Source organism: Littorina saxatilis, linkage group LG12 (assembly GCF_037325665.1).
Source record: "Littorina saxatilis isolate snail1 linkage group LG12, US_GU_Lsax_2.0, whole genome shotgun sequence".
Taxonomy (NCBI): Eukaryota; Metazoa; Mollusca; class Gastropoda; order Littorinimorpha; family Littorinidae; genus Littorina; species Littorina saxatilis.
In genome coordinates, this window is record NC_090256.1 from 78250549 (window position 1) to 78276226 (window position 25678).

General features: G+C 42.7%; 1 protein-coding gene across 2 annotated transcripts in view; it reads right to left on the reverse strand.

The window, feature by feature from the left end:
• Positions 1-3: 3 nt before the first annotated feature.
• The window catches only part of LOC138982851 (E3 ubiquitin-protein ligase MARCHF5-like), an 80118-nt gene continuing 54443 nt past the window's right edge, over positions 4-25678 (reverse strand). For both annotated transcript variants that reach the window (XM_070356221.1, XM_070356222.1), the window contains exons 5-6: positions 17625-17788; positions 4-6033 (exon numbers count right to left, since the gene is read on the reverse strand). In XM_070356221.1, coding sequence (XP_070212322.1) covers positions 5881-6033; positions 17625-17788 — 317 coding nt within the window. In that variant the 3' untranslated portion in view covers positions 4-5880. The remainder of the gene's footprint in view (positions 6034-17624; positions 17789-25678) is intronic.

The window sequence follows — 25678 nt, forward strand, 5'->3', positions numbered from 1 at the left end:
TGGTCCTTTTCCAACATTTATTTACATCTAATCATGTATTCCCACCATCTGTAAGTCACTCACATAAACAAACAAAAACTCTGCCTGGATGAGTGTAATTCAAGTGTGTGGCGGAAACACAGATACATGTATGAAAATACAGGAGTGTAACGTCCGCAAAGTTTCAAAAAAAGTCTGAACCATCCACACACTTACCAGAGTAGACAAAATCAAGTGTCACTGTTTCTTTGAAAGATTTGTCTTTGCAACTTGCTCTAACAGACATGACTTTGATGTAAGCTTATTATATCTCATCACAATCATTAATTTTGTTGTCGGAAAAAACCGTTGAACAAAATGAGACAATGAAAGTACACAACCCTCCGAATTAAATATCAACCTATACATTTATGAATCAGTTTAATTCACAAAACAAAGTGCCTCATACCTTGATGCTTGCATGAGAAAAAAAGCAGTAGCAGTGTAAGTATAACTCAGATGCTGCAGGTGTGATTTGGATTTATGCATCACTGAGAAATCGCTACTTGTTACCAAGATACAATACAGGTTATGACATCAGCTACAAAAAAAAAAAAATTAAACAGTTTCCAGTAATTTAGATTTGAGGGGAAGCTCAGTTCATACTCATAGAAGAATAAAAAGTCTTCCAACCAGAAGTACAGACATATACCGGCGGCACAGACGCACACACACATGTTGCAAACAAGTACCTCCTGGTCTCAAAGTATTTATAAACACACACTTAAACCATCCCACACATTAAACTGCTACAATGAAGAGTAGGTAGTAATATATTATTGTTTTAGTCAAAACAAAATATCGGCCTTGCAATGAAACACATGGTAGGAAAATGGTTGCAATCAAAATCAATTTTAGCTTTGATTCAAAGCACAATCTATGCTGATTTCTTGTAATCTGAGAGCCAGACACTGTACATTAAGTTAGCATGAGTGTAGTCATCAGCAATCTGATCTCTCTCCTTCCTACCTCCCCTCCCCTCCCCTCCCCCCCCCCCCCCCCCCCCCAAACAACAATCTAAGACTACTTCACGTTTAAGACCCTGTTTTCTCTGATTTTCAGATTTAACCAGGTAACTGCTATTAGCAAGAATCAGGGATAAAGATAAAGCTGTCTCCGAAAAAGGATTTGTTCCACACAAGGTTTACACAAGCAATTGATGTCTGATCTGGTCTTAAAGCTGGCTCTGCTATGACCCCTGCCCCACTGCCAGAACTTATTAAATGCTCTAAAATAAAAAGTGCTCAACAATAAAACATCACAAAACTTGCAGCGAAAATGCTCCTTCTCGCTGACCCAAGTCATCGCTGATTAATACATAAAATAAGCTGTGTAAAACAAACATCATTCTGTAGAGCCCACCTGACTTCTCAAAGGCTGCAGTAGTAAGGTGTTAACCCTTAGTAGGCAAGCACACAGTCACTATGCAACCCAACATAATGATAGAAAACATTCTGAATAGTTCACCTGGCACCATAAAAGTTCGAGACCTGCCAATAGACAACTTACCAAATGCCCGGACCGCCAAGCCCCGCCAACAAATTAGGAGAGTTTAATGCGAGTTGCTTCACAAAACATGGACTAAACTGCAGGCAACTTTTCTGCTCACGGCTTTGATCACTGAAGCGAGACTCAGCTCACGGTGGCTGACCAGATGGAACAATAATTGCAGTACTCACTCCTGACGCTTTGTGGCATTCACTGACTATTCATCAAACTACCACTGACGTAAAGTATGAACACTCTGGTGTACAAATTAGAGCAAAATTAACGTGAAAGTTTATAGTACATAGCCTTTTCTTTGGGTAATATACGGACGCTTTTAAACAAACATCAATCCCGGATCTGTTAGAACTGACCATAAGCATATTTAATGTCTTTTTGTTTGAATTGTTTCAAACAGCATAATACACACACACACACACACAAAGAAAAAAAAAGTTTCAATTTGTTTCTGGCGGAATGTGCTGTTTAACAAAAAAGGAACCAACAAAACAGCATCAACTTTCTTTTGTTTTTCCCTTTCATTTTTCTTTTCCTTCTGTATAACTGCTGAGGATTTAAGCTCTGAGTTTTTGATTTACAAAACGAATCCTTTTTTCTTTCTAACTAAAAATGCATTAGAAACACAAGCATATATTATACGTATATTCTCAGTTTCCAAGGAAAAGAACTGTAAAAAAACAGAGTGTAAGAATACACTTTCCTTCTCAGAAACAAAACTAAACTATATGCCAATGGTAGATTAACAGGAACATTTCAAAACAGCGCTGATCAGCTTTACTTTACAAGACGCCATCAAACGGTGCATTGATTTTCAGCGGAAAATTGAAAACAAAGGTAATATCGTGATGGTTGTGAGTGGTAGCGTGCCCGGTTAAGTAGTCTGGTCATTCAAAAGTACTTTGCTCCCCCTAAAAAAACATCAATCTTTTAGTCAAATACTTTGTACAAAAAACTTCAAAGTAAACTTTTTTTAAAGCGTAGACATTCAATTTACAAAGTGCTGGTTCTTGCACACTATTTCAAAGTGAAACCATTAGTATTGCGCGACAGAACCCGCTCAGTGCAGCGATATGTAGTGAGCTGCAAAAGTTGCCCGCACGGAAGCAAACCATGCTTATCTCTCATTGGAGCTCTCTCCTTGGAGCATTTGACAAGTCTCTTACTGACAACATAAAGGTTCAAATCTGAATATACAGTCCAACCTGTCAATAACGATCACCCATAGGACTGATCAAATTAGTGATTGTTATGTATGGGTGGTCACTATGGAAAGGTCAATTATAATTAAAAGAAAAGTCGTCTGCAGACCTGCTAACCCTTGTGAAGCTTCAAGTGTAGTAATTGACATTTTTGGGGAATTTTCAGCGTGGCAATTGGTGTTAAAATACTGTAACATTGTCTACAATTGATTGGAAAACACATTTTCGGCTATTTCACGCAAGAAATTACATACACATTTAAACAAAAGTTTATTAAAAGAAAAAAGAAACATAATTGCCAACAGAGAGTGTCTTCAGCGCCACTCTACAGTGTGGACAAGGTTGTATGACACAAATTCTGACCGCTACACGGAGTGAGAATCAGAAATGAGGACCAGGACTCTGAAGAAAGAGCAAACTGTTGCATGCTTGTGATTATTTGTTTGAGCGTAGCAATTCTAAGCGTGGCGTAACAGCGTGGCAATCTGCTGGCAGCTCTGCATCTGAGATCCTTCGGAGTGGTCGTTGTGGGCAGGAGGTGGCCTTTGGATCGGTGGTCCCCAGGGCAGGTTTGGCTCTATCATATAGACCGTCCATTTTGAGTCGCAATGTTCACACAAAATGATTGCAAGTTACAAAAAGAGGCAACACCTGTTCGCTTTTAAACTTTTCTTTTTTTCCTTTTTACAAAATGTACGTTGAAATTTGACTTGTAAAACTGTTATGACCTCCCCAAAACAAAGGTACTGGGGAACCCTCTCTATCAAAAGACCTAAACAAAATCTGAGACAATCAGGTCTGAAGGAGGAGGAAGTCCTGTAATGGTGGTGTGAATTCACAGACATTATTAGCAGACAATCTGGAAAACTAGGGTCTTATGAGAAGGAGGGGAAGGGGAGAGGGGATTTGGGGGAGGGGGAGGGGGAGGTCTCAACTTTGGGGGTTTAAAGGGGGAGTCTCACTGTAATCCAAAATGAAGGCATCTATGTCTCAGCAATGTGGTCAACTTTTCAGTGCAATAGTCAGCAACAATCATCACCCTTAATGGGGGGGGGGGGGGGGGGGGGGGGGGAAGCAGAACAATATGACGATTTTCGCAAGACAAAGAAATTAATCAATAATGTCACACTTTCAATGACATTTTCCGACCATACCCAAGATTATGACTGTACAGATTACTCTGAAATGAGGTTACATTTGACCAATTAACTTTGTACACATACAGAGCCTTTGTGTGTGTATGACAATACGCTGATTGGACATATCTTGTCGTAAAATCATTGTGATATTTGTGTCTAATTGCTGTGTTTTCAATCATAACACCAACCACACAACTGGACAGCCAAACCTTGCTTTGACCCCTTGCTGCATGTACAAGTTACCATCTGCGATAAACAAATAAAGTAAAAAATACCAACAAATTCCCTCAGGTTAAGAATGAACACCTAACATGACATACCTAAATAAAAGTGCTGACACTGCCTTTCTCACCAGATGAGCTATTATCTCTCTTCCCAATTCATGATTTGTTTACCACCCCCATCCCCAACCCCCCACACCCACTAATTAGTTTACTTGAAACCTGCTACCCAACAAAGATGTTCTGATTCCAAATGCATGCATTATAGCAAGGTTTTGAGACGAATAGAGCCCAGATTTGGGGGCGTTTAAAAAAAACTCAGCTTATCAAGGTTTTACAGGCCACTGACCTAATCATTCAGACCACGGGACATACAACAAGGTGGCATTTTAGGGACAAAAAAACAAAAACAAAATCCTTCTTTACAAACCAACATCAATTTTAAAGCAAAGAAATATTCTCCCGCATCATCCTATACACAAACAAATATGCACATGTGTATCATTTGTAACACTGAAACTGTCTGTCTGGGAGGTTACATAGCAGGGTCAAACATTAGTGCAATCCCACAGGCCTGATCAAGCTCGCACAGTGGTACCCCCTTTTATGACCTCCAACAATCTGCCAACAACTGGTCTCGGCCTTTGAGAGAGGTCTTGAAATGTGTGTCGATTTACCGGGATAATGAACAGAAAATCAGAGAAAGCAGAATATCAGGAGGCTGTGACCTCCTTTAAGTCCTAAACAAGTCGCGTAAGGCGAAATTACTACATTTAGTCAAGCTGTGGAACTCACAGAATGAAACTGAACGCACTGCATTTTTTCACAATGACCGTAGTCCGTAGAAGGCAGTGAAATTGACGAGCCTGTTAAGCGCGGTAGTGGTTTTGCTGTGCTGCATAGCACGCTTTTCTGTACCTCTCTTCGTTTTAACTTTCTGAGCATGTTTTTAATCCAAACATATCATATCTATATGTTTTAGGAATCAGGAACCGACAAGAAATAAGATAAAATAGTTTTTAAATCGATTTCGGAAATTTTATTTTAATCATAATTTTTATATTTTTAATTTTTAGAGCTTGTTTTTAATCCGAATATAACATATTTATATGTTTTTGGTATCAGAAAATGATGAAGAATAAGATGAACGTAATTTTGGATCGTTTAAAAAAAAAAAAATTTAATTACATTTTTCAGATTTTTAATGATCGAAGTCATTAATTAATTTTTAAGCCTCCAAGCTGAAATGAAATACCAAAGTCCGGCCTTCGTCGAAAATTGCTTGGCCAAAATTTCAATCAATTTTATTGAAAAATGAGGGTGTGACAGTGCCGCCTCAACTTTTACAAAAAGCCGGATATGACGTCATCAAAGACATTTATCCAAAAAAATGAAAAAAAACGTCTGGGGATATCATACCCAGGAACTCTCATGTCAAATTTCATAAAGATCGGTCCAGTAGTTTACTTTGAATCGCTCTACGCACACACACACGCACAGACAGACAGACAGACGCACACACACCACGACCCTCATCTCGATTCCCCCTCTATGTTAAAACATTTAGTCAAAACTTGACTAAATGTAAAAAAAAAAAAAGAAAATCTGGTTTTAAATGGGATGGACTGTATCAAAATGGTGGAACATTGACAGTTGTTATGAACAGAAACTCCGAGAGATCAGTCTTCAAAGGGAGAACGTATCAAATCAGGGGCTTTAAGGTCTTCAGAGGGGATCCCTCGGTAGCAGATTCATGACAGATTTCAGCGTGCACGAGGCAAGAGCGGTCAGCTGACATCACTGGGACCCCACAGAGGAGCTGGAGATGCTTGTGGCCGGGGTTCGATCCTCCTCGTAGTCCAAAATGACCCGGTTGGCCTGGCGGTGGTACTGGCTTTGTTTGTAGTAGATCTTCAGCACACCCTTGATGGCGATAAAGGCGATTCCACCCTGAAACACACAGCACACCCTTGATGGCGATAAAGGCGATTCCACCCTGAAACAAACAGCACACCCTTGATGGCGATAAAGGCGATTCCACTCTGAAACAAACAGCACACCCTTGATGGAGATAAAGGCAATTCTACCCTGAAACAAACAGCACACCCTTGATGGCGATAAAGGCAATTCTACCCTGAAACAAACAGCACACCCTTGATGGCGATATAAGGCGATTCCACCCTGAAACAAACAGCACACCCTTGATGGCGATAAAGGCGATTCTACCCTGAAACAAACAGCACACCCTTGATGGCGATAAAGGCGATTCTACCCTGAAACAAACAGCACACCCTTGATGGCGATAAAGGCGATTCCACCCTGAAACAAACAGCACACCCTTGATGGCGATAAAGGCGATTCTACACTGAAACAAACAGCACACCCTTGATGGCGATAAAGGCGATTCTACCCTGAAACAAACAGCACACCCTTGATGGCGATAAAGGCGATTCTACCCTGAAACAAACAGCACACCCTTGATGGCGATAAAGGCGATTCCACTCTGAAACAAACAGCACACCCTTGATGGCGATAAAGGCGATTCTACCCTGAAACAAACAGCACACCCTTGATGGCGATAAAGGCGATTCCACTCTGAAACAAACAGCACACCTTTGATGGCGATAAAGGCGATTCTACCCTGAAACAAACAGCACACCCTTGATGGCGATAAAGGTGATTCCACTCTGAAACAAACAGCACACCTTTGATGGCGATAAAGGCGATTCTACCCTGAAACAAACAGCACACCCTTGATGGCGATAAAGGCGATTCCACCCTGAAACAAACAGCACACCCTTGATGGCGATAAAGGCGATTCTACCCTGAAACAAACAGCACACCCTTGATGGCGATAAAGGCGATTCCACCCTGAAACAAACAGCACACCCTTGATGGAGATAAAGGCGATTCTACCCTGAAACAAACAGCACACCCTTGATGGCGATAAAGGCGATTCTACCCTGAAACAAACAGCACATCCTTGATGGCGATAAAGGCGATTCTACCCTGAAACAAACAGCACACCCTTGATGGCGATAAAGGCGATTCCACCCTGAAACAAACAGCACACCCTTGATGGCGATAAAGGCGATTCCACCCTAAAACAAACAGCACACCCTTGATGGCGATAAAGGCGATTCCACTCTGAAACAAACAGCACACCCTTGATGGCGATAAAGGCGATTCTACCCTGAAACAAACAGCACACCCTTGATGGCGATAAAGGCGATTCTACCCTGAAACAAACAGCACACCCTTGATGGCGATAAAGGCGATTCCACTCTGAAACAAACAGCACACCCTTGATGGCGATAAAGGCGATTCTACCCTGAAACAAACAGCACACCCTTGATGGCGATAAAGGCGATTCTACACTGAAACAAACAGCACATCCTTGATGGCGATAAAAGCCGATTCTACCCTGAAACAAACAGCACACCCTTGATGGCGATAAAGGCGATTCCACCCTGAAACAAACAGCACACCCTTGATGGCGATAAAGGCGATTCCACCCTAAAACAAACAGCACACCCTTGATGGCGATAAAGGCGATTCCACTCTGAAACAAACAGCACACCCTTGATGGCGATAAAGGCGATTCTACCCTGAAACAAACAGCACACCCTTGATGGCGATAAAGGCGATTCTACCCTGAAACAAACAGCACACCCTTGATGGCGATAAAGGCGATTCCACTCTGAAACAAACAGCACACCCTTGATGGCGATAAAGGAGATTCTACCCTCAAACAAACAGCACACCCTTGATGGCAATAAAGGCGATTCCACCCTGAAACAAACAGCACACCCTTGATGGCGATAAAGGCGATTCCACCCTGAAACAAACAGCACACCCTTGATGGCGATAAAGGCGATTCCACCCTGAAACAAACAGCACACCTGGGCTTGTACAAATAGACACAAGATATATCTCAGCTGAACGTCATGGAGTGTGTGCAAGCATTGTAAAGGTCTGTGTTACAGGCTGAAGAGAGAGAGAGAGAGAGAGAGAGAGAGAGAGAGAGAGAGAGAGAGAGAGAGAGAGAGAGAGAGAGAGAGACTGAGAGAGAGACAGAGAGGCAGAGAGAGAGACAGAGAGGCAGAGAGAGAGAGAGAGACAGACAGAGAGAGAGACAGAGAGACAGAGACAGAGACAGAGAGACAGACAGAGAGAGAGACAGAGAGGCAGAGAGAGAGAGAGACAGAGACAGAGAGAGAGACAGACAGACAGAGAGAGAGACAGAGAGAGAGACTGAGAGAGAGACGGAGAGGCAGAGAGAGAGAGAGAGAGTGAGACAGAGAGAAAGAGAGACAGAGACAGAGACAAAGACAGACACAGAGAGACAGAGAGAGAGACAGAGAGAGAGATTGAGAGAGAGGCAGAGAGAGAGAGAGAGAGAGAGAGACAGAGAGACAGAGAGAGAGACAGAGAGAGACAGAGAGAGAGAGAAAGAGAGACAGACAGAGACAGAGAGAGAGAGAGAGAGAAAGAGAGAGAGACTGAGACAGAGACAGGGAGAGAGAGAAAGAGCGACAGAGAGAGAGAGAGAGACAGAGAGAGAGAGAGAGACAGATAGACAGAGAGAGACAGAGAGAGAGAGAGAGAGAGAGACTGAGAGAGAGAGGCAGAGAGAGAGAGAAACTGAAACTGAAACTGAAACTGAACTTTATTACCAAAGGATAGAGGTTTTAGGCAAAGCCTAATCTTACAACCTGTCCCTTATACAAACACTTAATACAGACGCACATAATATAGATAGTAAAATTGACAAGGTTATTGTTACTTACAGACGTACATTATGTAAATAGTAATAAGAAAAGGGTTATGGTTTTGTATACACATTCAAAAATGGGAAAAACAATATAATGTGGAAATTGCAGCATAGTTGCAATAATGCATTGCATATAAACATCCAAAACAACTAATAACAAAAGGGAGAAAACAAATGTGGGGAGGAATTGTCCCAATCATTCGCATGTATATCATTATCAATACATACACATAAAGAACAAATCAAAATACAAACATAACTTGACTAAATGTAAAAAGCACTAAAATATCAGACATGAAAAGAGAGAGAGAGAGAGAGAGACAGAGACAGGGAGAGAGAGAGACAGAGAGAGAGACAGAGAGACAGAGAGAGAGACAGAGAGAGACAGAGAGAGAGACTGAGAGAGAGACAGAGAGGCAGAGAGAGAGAGAGAGAGACAGAGAGAGAGAGAGAGTGAGAGAGAGAGACAGAGAGACAGAGAAAGAGACAGAGCGAGAGACAGAGAGACAGACAGACAGAGAGACAGAGAGAGAGACAGAGACAGACAGAGAGACAGAGAGAGAGAGAGACAGACAAAAAGACAAAGAGAGAGTCATAAAAAAAGGTAACAAAACAAAGCCTGGTGAACTTATGCCAAATCAACTAATGTGACGAGTACCCCCATCCCACTAATGGAAAAAGAAGAAAATGGAGCAAACAGCCTTCACTTAACAGAAAGCAGCAGAGCTGAGGACAGAGCTATATGTGTACAAAGAGAATTGCAAGGAGGAGAGAATCATATAGCAGCAACAGGAAATTATCTCCCTTGTACCATTCCTCCTCATGATGAACAGCCGTGGTTGAGAGTAGCTTTGCTGAAACATTCAAGTCATTCTTCTTTTACGTCACATCACTGTTCCAGATGGTAATCCAATGCATGTTAATTATTTTAATGAGCAACATTCTCTGCACTAAAGTTCCACTGTCGGCATATCAATGGTCAATAGCCTTTCTTTACAAAAAAAATAAAATCTGCAACGGTCAGCATACGCAATGAACTGCACATACTCTCAGTCTGACAAGTCCTGACAAAAACTCTGGTGCATCATGGGTTACATTCACCCCCTTCTGACTTCCCTGTAATTGTAGACTAGCCCCCCAGGACACAGGAAAGGACCTCTCCTGACCTGTAATTAGCCTTCCTAATCATTCACTTTTGTCTTGAACTTGGAGTGTGTGTGTGTGTGTGTGTGTGTGTGTGTGTGTGTGTGTATGTGTCACTGTGTGTGTGTGTGTGTGTGTGTGTGTGTTAGTGTAAATGTGTGTGTGTTTATGTGTGTGTCAATTAGATAGTAATCAACAACACAGCAATATACTGCCAAGAAAGGACGATACTCATCTTGAGGGCTGTGTGAGCGCGCTTGTGGGTATGTGTGTGAGTTGGTGGGTGCATACGTGTGTGTGCATGTGTGTGTATGTGTGAGTGGTATGTGTGTGTTGTGTGTGTGTATGTGCATGTGTGCATGTGTGTGCGACCATACCCGCGAATCTATATATATATATACGACTTGTGTCTGTGTGTCTGTGTGTGTGTGTATTCAGCTACACCCCGGACACAACCTCATCGATGAGATATTTCAACACGTGCTCTCAGCGCGCAGCGCTGTGCGCGCTGAACCGATTTTTTTTTTTGTTTTTTGTTTTGTTTTTTTGTTTTGGTCGGGATCCACTACCAGTAACTCTTCCTTATCTTCTCCAGTGTTTTCAGCCGCGAGTATCTCCCTTCCTCCGTGTGGCGTCAATCCATATTCCCGTTACTACGTTACTATTTTTAGAAGGTCACTGCACGTTACTATTTTTAGAAGGTCTCCAGTGTTTTGCGCGTTTATCTCCTTTCCTTCGTGCGCCGGCGTCCCAGGCGCAGCCTGGTATTCGGCTCTACTTCTTCCCGGCGAAGCCGGTACCCGGCGAAGCGGGTAATCATCTAGTGGTGTATATATGTGAAGGTGTGTTTTTGACACAGACCGTCACAAACAGAGAGAGAGAAAGAGAGGGAGAAGAAAACTGTTCACTTCAAGCTGGATACAAGCCAAGCTAGGCGAGAGGTGAACGTTCACTGGCAAGTTGCCGTGATAATGTTTCACTGATCAATATCCACTGGCCACCTTGTTTCTTCAGCCAAGCTGCCTTACTTTTGTTGACAGCTGAATCATGTGCCCTGAAGGAACTGCTGTCCTTTTGAAGGAAGTTACTTGGGTCAGTTGCACAAATGTTCCCTTGCCGTTGCTATCCTTACAAGCACTGCCACTATGACTGCACAATCTCAATATTGTCTGTTGGCATCAACCTCTCTCTCTCTCTCTCTCTCTCTCTCTCTCTTTCTCTCTCTCACACACACACACTCTCTCTCTTTCTCTCGTGCACTAGTGTGTGTGTGTGTGTGTGTGTGTGTGTGTGTGTGTGTGTGTGTGTGTGTGTGTGTGTGTGTGTGTGAGTGTGTGTGTGGCGCATGTGTACACAGTGTGTCTTTCTGTGTGTGTGGGGGTGGGCGGGCAGGGGGTTCAATTTGTGTGTGTGTGTGTGTGTGTGTGTGTGTGTGTGTGTGTGTGTGTGTGTGTGTGTGTCTGCGTGTGTCTGTGTGTGTCTGTGTGTGGTGTTTCTGTATGTCTGCGTGTGCTGATGCAATGAAGGCATGTGTAGGAGTTTATTCACCTTACAAAAGTTCAAGCTGATCTGTAACCTAGAGCTGACCTGGCCCAAGGGATTGAGATGGATAGCTCTTTGGAAAAGTTCTGCCTCCATATCTTCTTTACTTTGCACTGTACCTTAAAACCACCCCCACCGACATAAACAACAAGAGAAAGTCTACCGAGAAAAAGATAACTTTTTTTCTCCAGAAACAGTCACACTCCCAGAGAATTGTTTTGTATTACATTACTGTTAGGAAACGCTACCGTTGCTGAGCTTTGGTTCAGTTTTGTGTGTTGCATGTGGTTGACTTGTTTGTGCTTTGTGGGAAAGTATCGATATTATATTTTGTAAACACAATATTTATGTTTGCACGAGAATGCAGGTGAACTTTCTAGTCCTGTCAAAACAAGTTGCTTACCACGTTGTTTTGAGTAGTGGGTTCGTGGCCTTCGTTCGGATTAAGTGCGTCGGCGCTTTTGATGTACGTCACAGAGAACGTCACTGTTCTAGTCCATAGACGGCTCCTATAATGTAGTTCCCTATCATGTTCGGTCTGGAATATTCTCGAGATTGAGTATTTACTATATATGCCAGCGCGATTTGAAAAAAAAGAGCTTCTATTTGAGTTCTGCTACGATGTGCAGTTGTATGTATGGAATGCTAAATAAATCCTCGAACTCAATTTGACGAGTTGTTTTATGCTGCTGCGAAGACGGGCGACGTAGAATAAAAGAACATAACTATACGACGTTTGAGAACTTGTGGCAATCTCAAGTGTCGTGTAACAATTACAGTAAATGGAAAATACAACCTTCTTACTTTTTTCCTTCCCAGGCAGTAAAACCAAATAAAAATGCAAACAAAGCCAGGGCTAGGGAGAACCGCCAAGAGAATTAGACAAGCTTACGGGTGTAGGTAACTTGATTACTTCAGTGCACCCCCTCTCTCCTCACTCAGTCAAAGTGAAGCCTTTATATTGCAATCCTTGCCAGCATCACTTTAAAGATAACATCTTGCTTGTGCGAAACCATCACATTTCTGTCCAGGCTTTTACTTGAGATTTAAGCCACCTCCCACTTGAACACTTTTGAGATTTAAGCCACCTCCCACTTGAACACTTTTGAGATTTAAGCCACCTCCCACTTGAACACTTTTGAGATTTAAGCCACCTCCCACTTGAACACTTTTGAGATTTAAGCCACCTCCCACTTGAACACTTTTGAGTTAAGCCACCTCCCACTTGAACACTTTTGAGATTTAAGCCACCTCCCACTTGAACACTTTTGAGATTTAAGCCACCTCCCACTTGAACACTTTTGAGATTTAAGCCACCTCCCACTTGAACACTTTTGAGATTTAAGCCACCTCCCACTTGAACACTTTTGAGATTTAAGCCACCTCCCACTTGAACACTTTTGAGATTTAAGCCACCTCCCACTTGAACACTTTTGAGATTTAAGCCACCTCCCACTTGAACACTTTTGAGATTTAAGCCACCTCCCACTTGAACACTTTTGAGATTTAAGCCACCTCCCACTTGAATACTTTTGAGATTTAAGCCACCTCCCACTTGAACACTTTTGAGATTTAAGCCACCTCCCACTTGAACACTTTTGAGATTTAAGCCACCTCCCACTTGAACACTTTTGAGATTTAAGCCACCTCCCACTTGAACACTTTTGAGTTAAGCCACCTCCCACTTGAACACTTTTGAGATTTAAGCCACCTCCCACTTGAACACTTTTGAGATTTAAGCCACCTCCCACTTGAACACTTTTGAGATTTAAGCCACCTCCCACTTGAACACTTTTGAGTTAAGCCACCTCCCACTTGAACACTTTTGAGATTTAAGCCACCTCCCACTTGAACACTTTTGAGATTTAAGCCACCTCCCACTTGAACACTTTTGAGATTTAAGCCACCTCCCACTTGAACACTTTTGAGATTTAAGCCACCTCCCACTTGAACACTTTTGAGATTTAAGCCACCTCCCACTTGAACACTTTTGAGATTTAAGCCACCTCCCACTTGAACACTTTTGAGATTTAAGCCACCTCCCACTTGAACACTTTTGAGATTTAAGCCACCTCCCACTTGAACACTTTTGAGATTTAAGCCACCTCCCACTTGAACACTTTTGAGATTTAAGCCACCTCCCACTTGAACACTTTTGAGATTAAAGCCACCTCCCACTTGAACACTTTTGAGATTTAAGCCACCTCCCACTTGAACACTTTTGAGATTTAAGCCACCTCCCACTTGAATACTTTTGAGATTTAAGCCACCTCCCACTTGAACACTTTTGAGATTTAAGCCACCTCCCACTTGAACACTTTTGAGATTTAAGCCACCTCCCACTTGAACACTTTTGAGATTTAAGCCACCTCCCACTTGAACACTTTTGAGATTTAAGCCACCTCCCACTTGAACACTTTTGAGATTTAAGCCACCTCCCACTTGAACACTTACCAAACTTCAACAGTCTCCATGGTTGCTTTCTATGCAGAGCGGGGATTATAAATAAGAATACTTTATTATCTCATAGAGAAATTCAGGCGTGGTACATAACAATAATACAAACAGGACATTGTTTTTACATAAGACATATAGCACCATATAACAGGGCAGGTTATAAACACACCTCCCACATACCTTATAATTTTTTCCCTGAATTAATTTAGCAGATTATTATTGGTGTCAGTTTTAAAATCAATTCAACAAAAATGTTTACTCTGCAGAGAAAATAGGCAGGCAGGCAGTTGATCTTCAACAGCCTAATTACTTCTAATGCAGAGCGGGGAATTTTTTTCCTGAATTAATTTTGCAGATAATTATTCAGTTGTAAAATCAATTCAACACAAATGTTTACTCTGCAGAGAAAGAAGGCAGGCAGGGGTGTATGCGTCCAAGTCAAATCATTTTCTTATCCCAGGTACAAGTCTTGACAGATCTACAGTTGAACCACCATTTTCAGACCTACAAAAATCTGAGAAAGTCAGGATTCAGGGAGTCTTACAATTGAGCTGAGGCACATTTACAGAGGTTATGAAGAGAACATGTCAAAAAGTAAGGCCTTAAAAGGGCTGGGACATCTTAAATTGGGGTGGGTGGGGGGGGGGGGGGGGGGGGGGGGTGTTGATTGGTGTATTGTGATTTATAGTGGGGTACTTGCGATGTGAGACCCCTCCAATGAGAGGACTGTCTACCAATAAAGGACACCTCCTGTAGTCCCTTTATCTTGACCAAAATAAACCTGACATGACAGACCACCTTACTGTCCCAAAGGTGTCCTTTGAATCGTGGCACTGTTCAAAATATTCTACACTGAAAGGAAACTATTTTTTTTATCACGGATACCACTGTTCAAAATACTCAACACCGAAAGGAAGCTATCTTTAAATTCTTGCCCGGGAACAGGCGAGGAAAAGATGTGACAAATCAAATTAGAGGAGGGAAAAAAAACAAGGGCTAAGCCTGGAGGGTGCCTTTGTAAGGAAACCAGACTTCCTTCCTGGGCCGAGCAGCCCCTGGGATGCACAGGAGGGGGCTGGAAAGGTCTTGGCTGGTCAATACGCCAGGCCCCGCAACCCAAGGCGTGCGTGGTGTGGAGTTGACGAATGTATGCAAGCTGTGAGTGCAATCAATCAGACATGAAATCCTATTGCTTCCCCTCCGCGTGCTGAGTTGGCAAGCTTACCCTTCATGCACCCACTGTTTCTCTCCCAGTTCATCAAGTCATGTCATAGCCTACTGAAAACTGAGCTTTTGTTGAGTGAAGTGCACAGTTCTAGTCAAGCAAAATCGTTGTATTCCTTCAAAATTGTGCAAGATGTGTCAGTTCAAGTCAGTGTTCATGTTTACCAGAAAAGTCAGGTGTTATAACCGCTTTTATTTTAAAATACTGAGGAAAAACGATCGCCAAGCAGTCTGTCCTACCAGTTTTCATGTGAGGAGTTTTTCCCATCAAAATAAAGCAACAGCTTTTACATTACATCTTACTCTGGCTGGTTGTCTTGACCCAGTAACTGGTTTTTTTTGTGTGTGAGATGTGTTCTTCGTGTCTTTAGGTGATGCTGGGCTACAAAACATCTGCCGCAATTGATGTGGATTGGAAACTAAAGCTTTGTTGCATGGTGTATATAGTGCAAGTCAAATAAAACAGTGCAACTTTCTTCGCTTCAAAAGTCAGACATCTCAACTTCCATAGCTTTGTCTAACACAGCATGTCCAAAAGCAACCAATACCACCTCACAGTTGTTGTGTTTTTTGTGTGCCTGTAAACTGAAACCCTGCAGGCTGATACACTAGCTAGCTCCAACTAGAAATCGGGCGTAGTGTGCATGAAAAAGTTACCAACCGGGCAAGAACGAGCCGCGGCGTCGGATTGCTTGAAATTGAGGTTTAATGTTTGGGATCTCAACCAATCCAACCACGCAGCTGGCTCCTGACCACTTTATGTCTTAGTTTAGCAGGGACAGATTGTAAGACTAGGCGTGAGCCTAAAATCTCCATCCTTGAGTAATAAAGTTCGTTCGTTCGTTCGTTGGTAACTTTTTTGTGCACAGCACCCCATGTCCCTTTACGCTTCAAATACAACCTTCTCCCATTTCAAATTTAACCTTTACCAGATCACGATTTGGACTACACAGTCCGGATGATGTGGGTTGTGTACGATCCATACTTTCTAAAGAAGGATTCAACATAAAAAGTATGGGTCCCACACGACCCACGCCATCCAAATAGGGATAAACTCTTTACCGCCTCTTTGCAGAGAATGGGTGGGCGACCCACACCATCCGAATAGGGATAAACACCACAACAAATTTTTTAATTCCATATTGGTCGTCCACGACCCACAACATCCGGACTGTGTAGTTCGAATGACATCATTATTTATTTGTTTGTTTACAAAGTTAATCCTTTAACAATGTGTTGATAGGAAGGTGCTATGGTGTTTGAGGATCACATGAAGTCTCAACCCAAAACTCCCAATAGTTGTAGAGATACAGACACTCTTGTGAGGCTCTGGGTCTCCCACGACCCAGGAAGCACGGTGAAGGTTCCCCCTGATTCAAAACGTACCCCTTCTAAAGACTGTGGTTTCTCAAATTTGCTGTTGATAACGTTGGTAAATTTACTCCAATTTTAAGATTCCCTCTCTGTGGTAACCTGTAGTGTTCAGATGGTTTTGCGGTCGTAAAATGAAGTGGTGGAGGAGGGGTGGTGTAGATGTGGGGAAGGAGGGGGGGGGGGAGGGGGGGGGGAGGGGGAGGGGGGGGGGGGGGGGAGGGGGGAGGGGGGAGCGGATCGGGGATGAAACACTGATGTTGTCTTCTAGTTTTACTTTTAAATGCTTCCCTAGGGCTGGAATCTTTCTAGACCAAATTGGATTTTGTCTGGTAAGGAATATGTTAACCTTCTCGTTTGCAGAAGAAAGACTCCAGGGGGAGGGTTTAGTCCACTATAAATGGGCTGTTTCCTTTATGCAAATTATCTGCCTTCAGAATTCATAGCTTTCTTGCTTTCATCTTTTGACACACACAAAAAAGCTATGAATTCTGATGGCAGAAAATTTGCTGCAACAAAAGATGCAAGCAAAAGAAAGGTGGGAAAGCAATTTACCCACCATTAATTTTCGCTGGAAGATGGACTTCACGGAGCCAAACATAAAAAAAAAAATTCCCTTTTTTTTTTTAGTGGGGGAGGTTTAGTCCACTGTAAATGGAATTTTCTTTCTTCATGCAAATGTCTTCAGAATTCACACAAGTCAAATGATGCAGAGGAAAAAGAGACATAGAGGCACAGAAACCCACCAATAGCGTTCTCTGGAAGTTGGACTCAATGGAGCCAAACATAAACCTACCTCCTCGTTTGTGGTTAAGTCCACTGTGAATGGGATTTTTTTTCTTCATGCAGTAAAATACAGACATAGAGGAAGACAAACCCACAAAAGCGTTCTCTGGAAGTTGGACTGCAGACAGGAGCACAACACAACATCACCCCCTTTTTTGTGGGGGAAGTTTACTCCCTTTTAATGGGATTTTTTTTCTTCATGCAGGAAACACCCAAACCAAGACACATAGGAATAGAAACCCACCAATAGCGTTCTCTGGAAGTTGGACTGCACCGAGCCGAACATAAGCTTGCCAACGATGGTTGCGATGGTTGGGAGGATGAGGGCTCCACAGAGAACTCGAGTGGCTGAGATGGGGTCAGACAGGGGCACCGTCTCCGCTGGAACGCGCGATGACCGAGAATATTCTGAAAACAACAACAACTCAAATGATTAATATCGAGTTATCTTTAACTTTTATTTGTTCGTGTTGAGTACAAAAACTCCATACCGGGTGCTGATAGTAGGAAAATGTTCTGCTTATTGATTGATTGGTTGGTTGACTGATTGATTGCTAGTTTGATTTTTTGACTTTGAATGTATGAGGGCAGTGTGTGTGTGTGTGTGTGTGTGTGTGTGTGTGTGTGCGCTCATGCATGCGTACACATGCGTGTGTGTGTTCGAGAGAGAGAGAGAGAGAGAGAGAGAGAGAGAGAGTGCTCGAGAGAGAGAGAGAGAGAGAGTGCTCGAGAGAGAGAGAGAGAGAGAGAGAGAGAGAGAGAGAGAGAGAGAGAGAGAGAGAGAGAGAGAAGCTGTCTGCCTGTCTGTCTGTCTGTCTATCCATGAATACACTCGCGCACGTCTGCATGCATGTACCACTTCTCAACCCTCATCATTCGATCTTGACCAGCACCAGGGTCAAACCAACCGCAGTACACCTCCACAAGGGAATCATGGTGCTGACACCCATCAACTTTCTCCACAAAGTCTATCACTGAGGGGACAGATAAAGTCGAAAGGTGAAGAGTCGGCCATTCCCTTTTTCAACGACCTCAAAACACACGGCAGCTCCCCAGTCCCCAACGTGATAAAACAAAGCACATGTGGGCGCGCGACAACTTGCCTATGAAGCGTTGATAGAGCGAGATGATGCGTGTGGCCAGTGACCCCCGCCCCCCTCACCCCCCCCCCCCCCCCTCCAATCGCCCACCTGTCTCCAGGGAGAGGGGGGTATGGGCGGATCAAGCGGCAGCCAGTGCCTACATCTTCTTCATAAAAAAACCGTGTCCGCTGGGAAATACAAGCTGCCAGCAAATGACTCCTCTCCTTTCTCTCTGGCTTTTTACAATGGCCGGGCACAGACAAAATGTCGAAGCAGACAGATGGATTAAGGGCAAACTTGGGTAAACAAATGCCGCACGGACCGAAAGGACAAGCAGACAAAAATAGAAAAGGGAAGACATAAAAAAAGGACGAGTCAAAAATAGACAAGATAAGAACTGTTAGAGAGAGAGAGAGAGAGAGAGAGAGAGAGAGAGAGAGACAGAGACAGATAGAGACAGATAGAGAGAGAGAGACAGAGAACTCAGAACTCAGAACGGTTTATTGTACTAGGGCCACAGACCCATATATAAACCAAGGGGAATGGGGGAAGAACAAAAACAAAAACAACACAAAAACACTACAACAACGACAACAACCATGAAATAAATATGTGAAAAACATTACTGCTACTTGAACTCCGAAACATTAAACATCAACGTATTCATTTACAATATACCTATGAAAACAATTGTCTTCGTCTGATTGCATAATATATACATTTTGCAAGGGATCTACACCGTATGGAGTCTCTACATCTTAATACTGAAGAGAGTGGCATACTGTATTTCCAAAAGTATTAAGAAACCTCATTCTCAAATCAGAATACAATGGACAGTGTAATAAAAAGTGGTGTTCATTCTCTTCCACATTTCCACAGTAAGAGCAATTACGAGCTGCAACGCAATCGCTGTACCTTTTCAAATTTCCATTAATTGGAAGAACACCTAATCTAAACTGGGCTAGCGAAACTCGAAAGCAATAAATGTTAACATTTGAAAAATACAACTCAACTGACAAACTGTCTTTAAATGTACAATACAGACTGTAACGATCTTTAAGACAAATTGTTTCTGCCTACTCCTGCATGTCCAATAATCTTACTTTGAATACGCGCAAACTGACGGACGCTGTGGCGGGGTGGTAAGACGTCGGCCTCTTAATCGGAAGGTCGAGGGTTCGAATCCCGGTCGCGGCCGCCTGGTGGGTTAAGTGTGGAGATTTTTCCGATCTCCCAGGTCAACTTATGTGCAGACCTGTTAGTACATTATTCCCCTTCGTGTGTACACACAAGTACATGACCAAGTACGCACGGGAAAGATCCTCTAATCCGTGTCAGAGTTCGGTGGGTTATAGAAACACGAAAATATCCAGCATGCTTCCTCCGAAAGCGGCGTATGGCTGCCTTAATGGCGGGGTAAAAACGGTCATACACGTAAAATTCCACTCGTGCAAAAAACACGAGTGTACGTGGGAGTTTCAGCCCACGAACGCAGAAGAAGAATACGCGCAAGAGAGAGAGAGAGAGAGAGAGAGAGAGAGAGAGAGAGAGAGAGAGAGAGAGAGAGAGAGAGAGAGAGAGAGAGAGAGAGAGAGAGAGAGAGAGAGAGAGAGAGAGAGAGAGAGAGAGAGAGAGAGAGAGAGAGAGAGAGAGAGAGAGAGAGAGAGAGAGAGAGAGAGAGAGAGAGAGAGAGAGAGAGAGAGAGAGAGAGAGAGAGAGAGAGAGAGAGAGAGAGAGAGAGAGAGAGAGAGAGAGAGAGAGAGAGAGAGAGAGAGAGAGAGAGAGAGAGAGAGAGAGAGAGAGAGAGAGAGAGAGAGAGAGAGAGAGAGGAGAGAGAGAGAGAGAGAGAGAGAGAGAGAGAGAGAGAGAGAGAGAGAGAGAGAGAGAGAGAGAGAGAGAGAGAGAGAGAGAGAGAGAGAGAGAGAGAGAGAGAGAGAGAGAGGCGAAATTACTACATTTAGTCATAGACCAAATATGGTCTATGATTTAGTCAAGCTGTCGAACTCACGGAATGAAACTGAACGCACTGTAGTTTTTCACCAAGACAGTACAGCTTCGTCAATCCCCGCGAGAAGGAAATCGCTCACCTTCCACGTGCAAAACGCAGTGAAATTAACACGCCAGAATAGCGCGGTAGCGTATTGTGCTAAGCAGGAAAGCGCGCTTTTCTGTATTCTTGTTAACTTTCGGAGCTTGTTTTGAATACAACCTATCATATCTATATGTTTTTGGAATCAGGAAATGATAAAGAATAAGATGAAATCATTTTTGGATCGATTTCTTAAATTTTTATCGTAAGACTAATTAATCTATTTTCGTTAATTGTGATCACATTTTAAGAGTAAACATGACATATGTATTATATTTTTAGATTCAGAATATGATGAGGAATACGATGCAATCAATTTTAAGTCTGTTTGCGAAAATTTGATTTTAATGACAACTTTAATGAGCAAACTCATTAATTAATTTGTAAGCCTCCAAGCTGAAATGCAATACCAAAGTCCGAGCTTCGTCGAAGATTACTTGACCAAAATTTCAACCAATTTGGTTGAAAAATGAGAGCGTGACAGTGCCGCCTCAACTTTCACGAAAAGCCGGATATGACGTCATCAAAGCTATTTATCACAAAAATGAAAAATATTTTTGGAGATACCATACTCAGGATGTCTCATGTCAAGTTTCATGAAGATTGGTCCAGTAGTTTTCTCTGAATCGCTCTACACACACACACACACACACACACACACACACACACACATATATACACGTACATACACCACGACCCTCGTCTCGATTCCCCCCTCTACGTTAAAACATTTAGTCAAAACTTGACTAAATGTAAAAAGAATCTATAATAAAGAGAAAAACAACATAAGAGAAGCAATACACCAACACGACAGTAAAGAAAGAAAGCAGCCATGCATGAAAGGGCGAAGGCAAAAAATAGAAAAGAAAAGAAAGAAAGAGGGAAAGAACTGACCGTAAGAAACAACAAGTCGCGTAAGGCGAAATTACTACATTTAGTCAAGCTGTGGAACTCACAGAATGAAACTGAACGTAGTCCGCCGCTAGTGCAAAAGGCAGTGAAAGTGACGAGCCTGTTTGGCGCGGTAGCGGTTGCGCTGTGCTTCATAGCACGCTTTACTGTACCTCTCTTCGTTTTAACTTTCTGAGCGTGTTTTTAATCCAAACATATCATATATATATGTTTTTGGAATCAGGAACCGACAAGGAATAAGATGAAATAGTTTTTAAAACGATTTCGGAAATTTAATTTTAATCATAATTTTTATATTTTTAATTTTCAGAGCTTGTTTTTAATCCGAATATAACATATTTATATGTTTTTGGAATCAGAACATGATGAAGAATAAAATAAAAGTAATTTTGGATCGTTTTATAAACAAATAATTTTAATTACAATTTTCAGATTTTTAATGACCAAAGTCATTAATTAATTTGTAAGCCTCCATGCTGAAATGCAATACCGAAGTCCGGCCTTCGTCGAAGATTGCTTGGCCAAAATTTCAATCAATTTGATTGAAAATTGAGGGTGTGACAGTGCCGCCTCAACTTTTACAAAAAGCCGGATATGACGTCATAAAAGACATTTATCAAAAAAATGAAAAAAAACGTCTGGGGATATCATACCCAGGAACTCTCATGTAAAATTTCATAAAGATCGGTCCAGTAGTTTACTCTGAATCGCTCTACACACACACACGCACAGACACACACACATACACCACGACCCTCGTCTCGATTCCCCCTCTATGTTCTTTCTTTATTTGGTGTTTAACGTCGTTTTCAACCATTCAAGGTTATATCGCGACGGCCCCTCAATGTTAAAACATTTGGTCAAAACTTGACTAAATGTAAAAACTAAATAAAATAAAAATATACAAAAAGAAATACAGGCAGAGAGCAATACACAAACACGCATAAACAACAGAAAGCAAACAGGCGAATTAAGGCAGATGGTTTTGCGGTGCTGCAATTCATATTTCACCAGAAGACATAAAGAGTTTTTGATTCAGAGATGATAGGGTTAACCTCTCCGTTTTCTATTTAAATTCCACGCCACAAACTCCCCCGAAAGAAACGACCATCTTGGTGGCAGTAAAGGGCGGATCAATAGTATTCATCTCTTCCTTCTTCTGCGTCTTCCTTGTCAGACCAACAGGCAGAAAATGCCAGCACATTTTGTTTAGCCTTTTCCGCAGGCCGTAAACGTTTGATTGGTATGCATCCCGAGTCGAGTTGATGAGAGCGAAAGAACGGAGGACATGCCGCAGTGGAGCATAGAAAGTGAAAAATTACGGTACGGGACGACATTGTGGGAGATCTTTGACTGATGGGAATTTTAAACACTAATCGTGTCACAATATAAAGTCAGGTTCGTTGTTCGAGGACCACACACAAGTACGCGCACGCATACACGCACGCACGCACACACGCACGAACACACACACACACACACACACACACATTCTGTTTGTCTGTCTGTCTCTGTCTCTCTCTCCGACAGTACGTTTCAACACATCTTGTCGTGCATAATGACGACAGCAGAGAGCAGAGCGGGTGGTAGTGGCGAAGGGGGTGCTGGTAAGAATACACGAGGGCGCCTTAGTGTAAGCGAAACCCACAAAAGTCTCCAATGGACGCAACAAGGCAGAAAAGCAATTAGAGATATCTTAATGAAGAGTACCGGCAGAGCGCCACAGTCGTACCAGGCTGGGAATAAGGATGACCCCAGTCCCAAACAGAGGACGAGAGAATGATGCAGCGAGGGTAACGAAGACAGCGGCAAGAGAAAGGTGACGCGGGTAATCTCACCTCCTTATCCTCTGGGATAGAAAAACAATTAGACAAGAGAACACAGCCCCCCCCCCCCCCCCCCGCACTCTAAACCCCCAGTGTCCTCAATGGCCAGCATTATCTTCCTTCTCATCAGACTGCAGATCGCTCTTTATCTAGCCAGTGTAGACTACAACGTACAGTGGTACCTGTGATGAAAGGGACCAAACAAAAGTGTCCCGAAATTACAGTTGCCAGTTCAAAGTACATCGCTCTTCGACTGGCTATTCACCGTAATGTTGATCGCTCTTCATCCGTTTGAAGACTAGAGACTACAAAGAACATCGACCGTCATCTCGCTATAGAGATTACACAGTAGACTACACAGTACATTTTTCTTCGTCTGGCTGCAGTAGACTGCAGACTAGCAGATTGTAGACTTATAAGTACATCGCTCTTCATCTGGCGATGGAGAGCAGACTATCAGACTGCAGACTACAGAGTACATCGTTCTTCATCTGGCTGTAGCAGACTATCAGACTGCAGACTAGAGTACATCGTTCTTCATCTGGCTGTAGCAGACTATCAGACTGCAGACTAGAGTACATCGTTCTTCATCTGGCTGTAGCAGACTACCGGACTGTTGACTACAGAGTACACCGCTCTGCATCTGGCTATGGAGAGCAGACTATCAGACTACAGACTACATCGTTCTTTATAGGGCTGTAGAAGACTGCAGATAACCAGACTGTAGACCAGAAGGCACCGGGCCATTGATTCCTTGACAACAAGCCGTGCGACAGAGCGTCGTAGCATCATGGCAAAAGCGACTGTGAGGTCGAGAGGTTGTTGAACCCACAATTAACGATCTCAGCCTCTGATGGACCGACCATGATGCTGAAGGGGTCAAATTCATCCACTTCCAGCCGCAATTCGCGACCCCATAGTGGGGGCCTCCACAATGGCCGACGCTAAACGTCTTCCGTACATGACGGTCGACACGTGCGGTCAGGAAACGTAGCATTGTGGTAAAGGCAACCTGGCGTCCGAGAGGTCGTTGAACCCACACTGAGGTCAGCCTCTGCTGGGATGACTGATACAGCGGAAGGGCCGATTTCGACCTGTTTCAACCGTACTCCGCGAGTACGTTTTCTTGATATCATCATTACATGTAGTCGCGGTGTTGCCTTCAAGGGCAATCAATTTTCACCAAAGCCGATGTCAGGGTTACTAAAAAAAAATTAAAAAAAAGAATGGGTAATTCTGGAAGTACTCAAAACTTATGCAACTGTTTTTATTATTTCGATTCATTTCATAATCCAAAACGTTTGGAATGAAGCAAATGAATAAAATACAAGAATTACGAGTTCAGAAAAGAAAAAAAATTGCCGTCGAAGCGAATCGAACCCGGGACCACAAAAGTAAGGACTAGCGCATGATCCAGCGCGTTACCAACTGAGCTATTCTGTCGCACTTTTGGCGAGGGAGATATTAACTTCAAATATTACACTTGAGTTCTCGAGCGTGGCGACGACTGACTCGAGTTTCCGAGTCTCTCCGTTCGTATTTGTGTACTGTTCTCTATATCTCACTGTTCGGGGCTAATTCAGTTCATAACTGACCCTACGCTCCCGGTCACTTCGTATAAGTTTGGAAAGCAATATGAAGTAGCGATAATTTCAAGCGTGACCGACATTATTGATACGAAATGCATTGACCAATCGCCGAAAAGCGCTGACGACAATGCATGAAAAATACCCAAAATCCTCTATTCTCGATGGGAACTTGTAGTATTTTATTCACTTGTGGTTCAATCTAATTGCAGAATGGCATAACATTAAGTGCTTACCAACAAACAGAAAGCAAGCGCCAAAACATTTTAACGTAACATATTGAAGAGTCCCCATTTGAGGAGTCCTTTTTCACGGATACAAATAGTCGAATTTGACTCCATCAGCCTGACTGACAGGGAAGGGGTGGGGCACCCACACGTCCACATCAGTAGGCGGGAAAGAGTGGGATGGAAACCATTATGTTATATGTTAGCCATTGAGTATAACTGTTTTATCACCATTGTTTTATTGTTGTTCTTTGGCCATTTACGTTGAATGACTTGTTATACATTGACATTGATAGTTTTATTCTTCTTCTTCTTCGTCGTTCGCTAGATAGTTTTATTATAAGAACCTTTTTTTTTTTTAATTCCTATTAACTCGATGTTCTTTAACTATGTTTGTAAATTGTTAGAGGATCTTTTAGTAGAAGTGTTTAACTGTCGAAGCTGCTTTTACCTAAGAGACCGACTGTATATTGTGCTGTTGTACTTGTCAGACTTGATTGTACCAAGTCCTTCACATGTTGTAATGCGCTTAGAGCCAAATATTTTTGTTTTTTGTAAGGGATAGGCGCAATATAA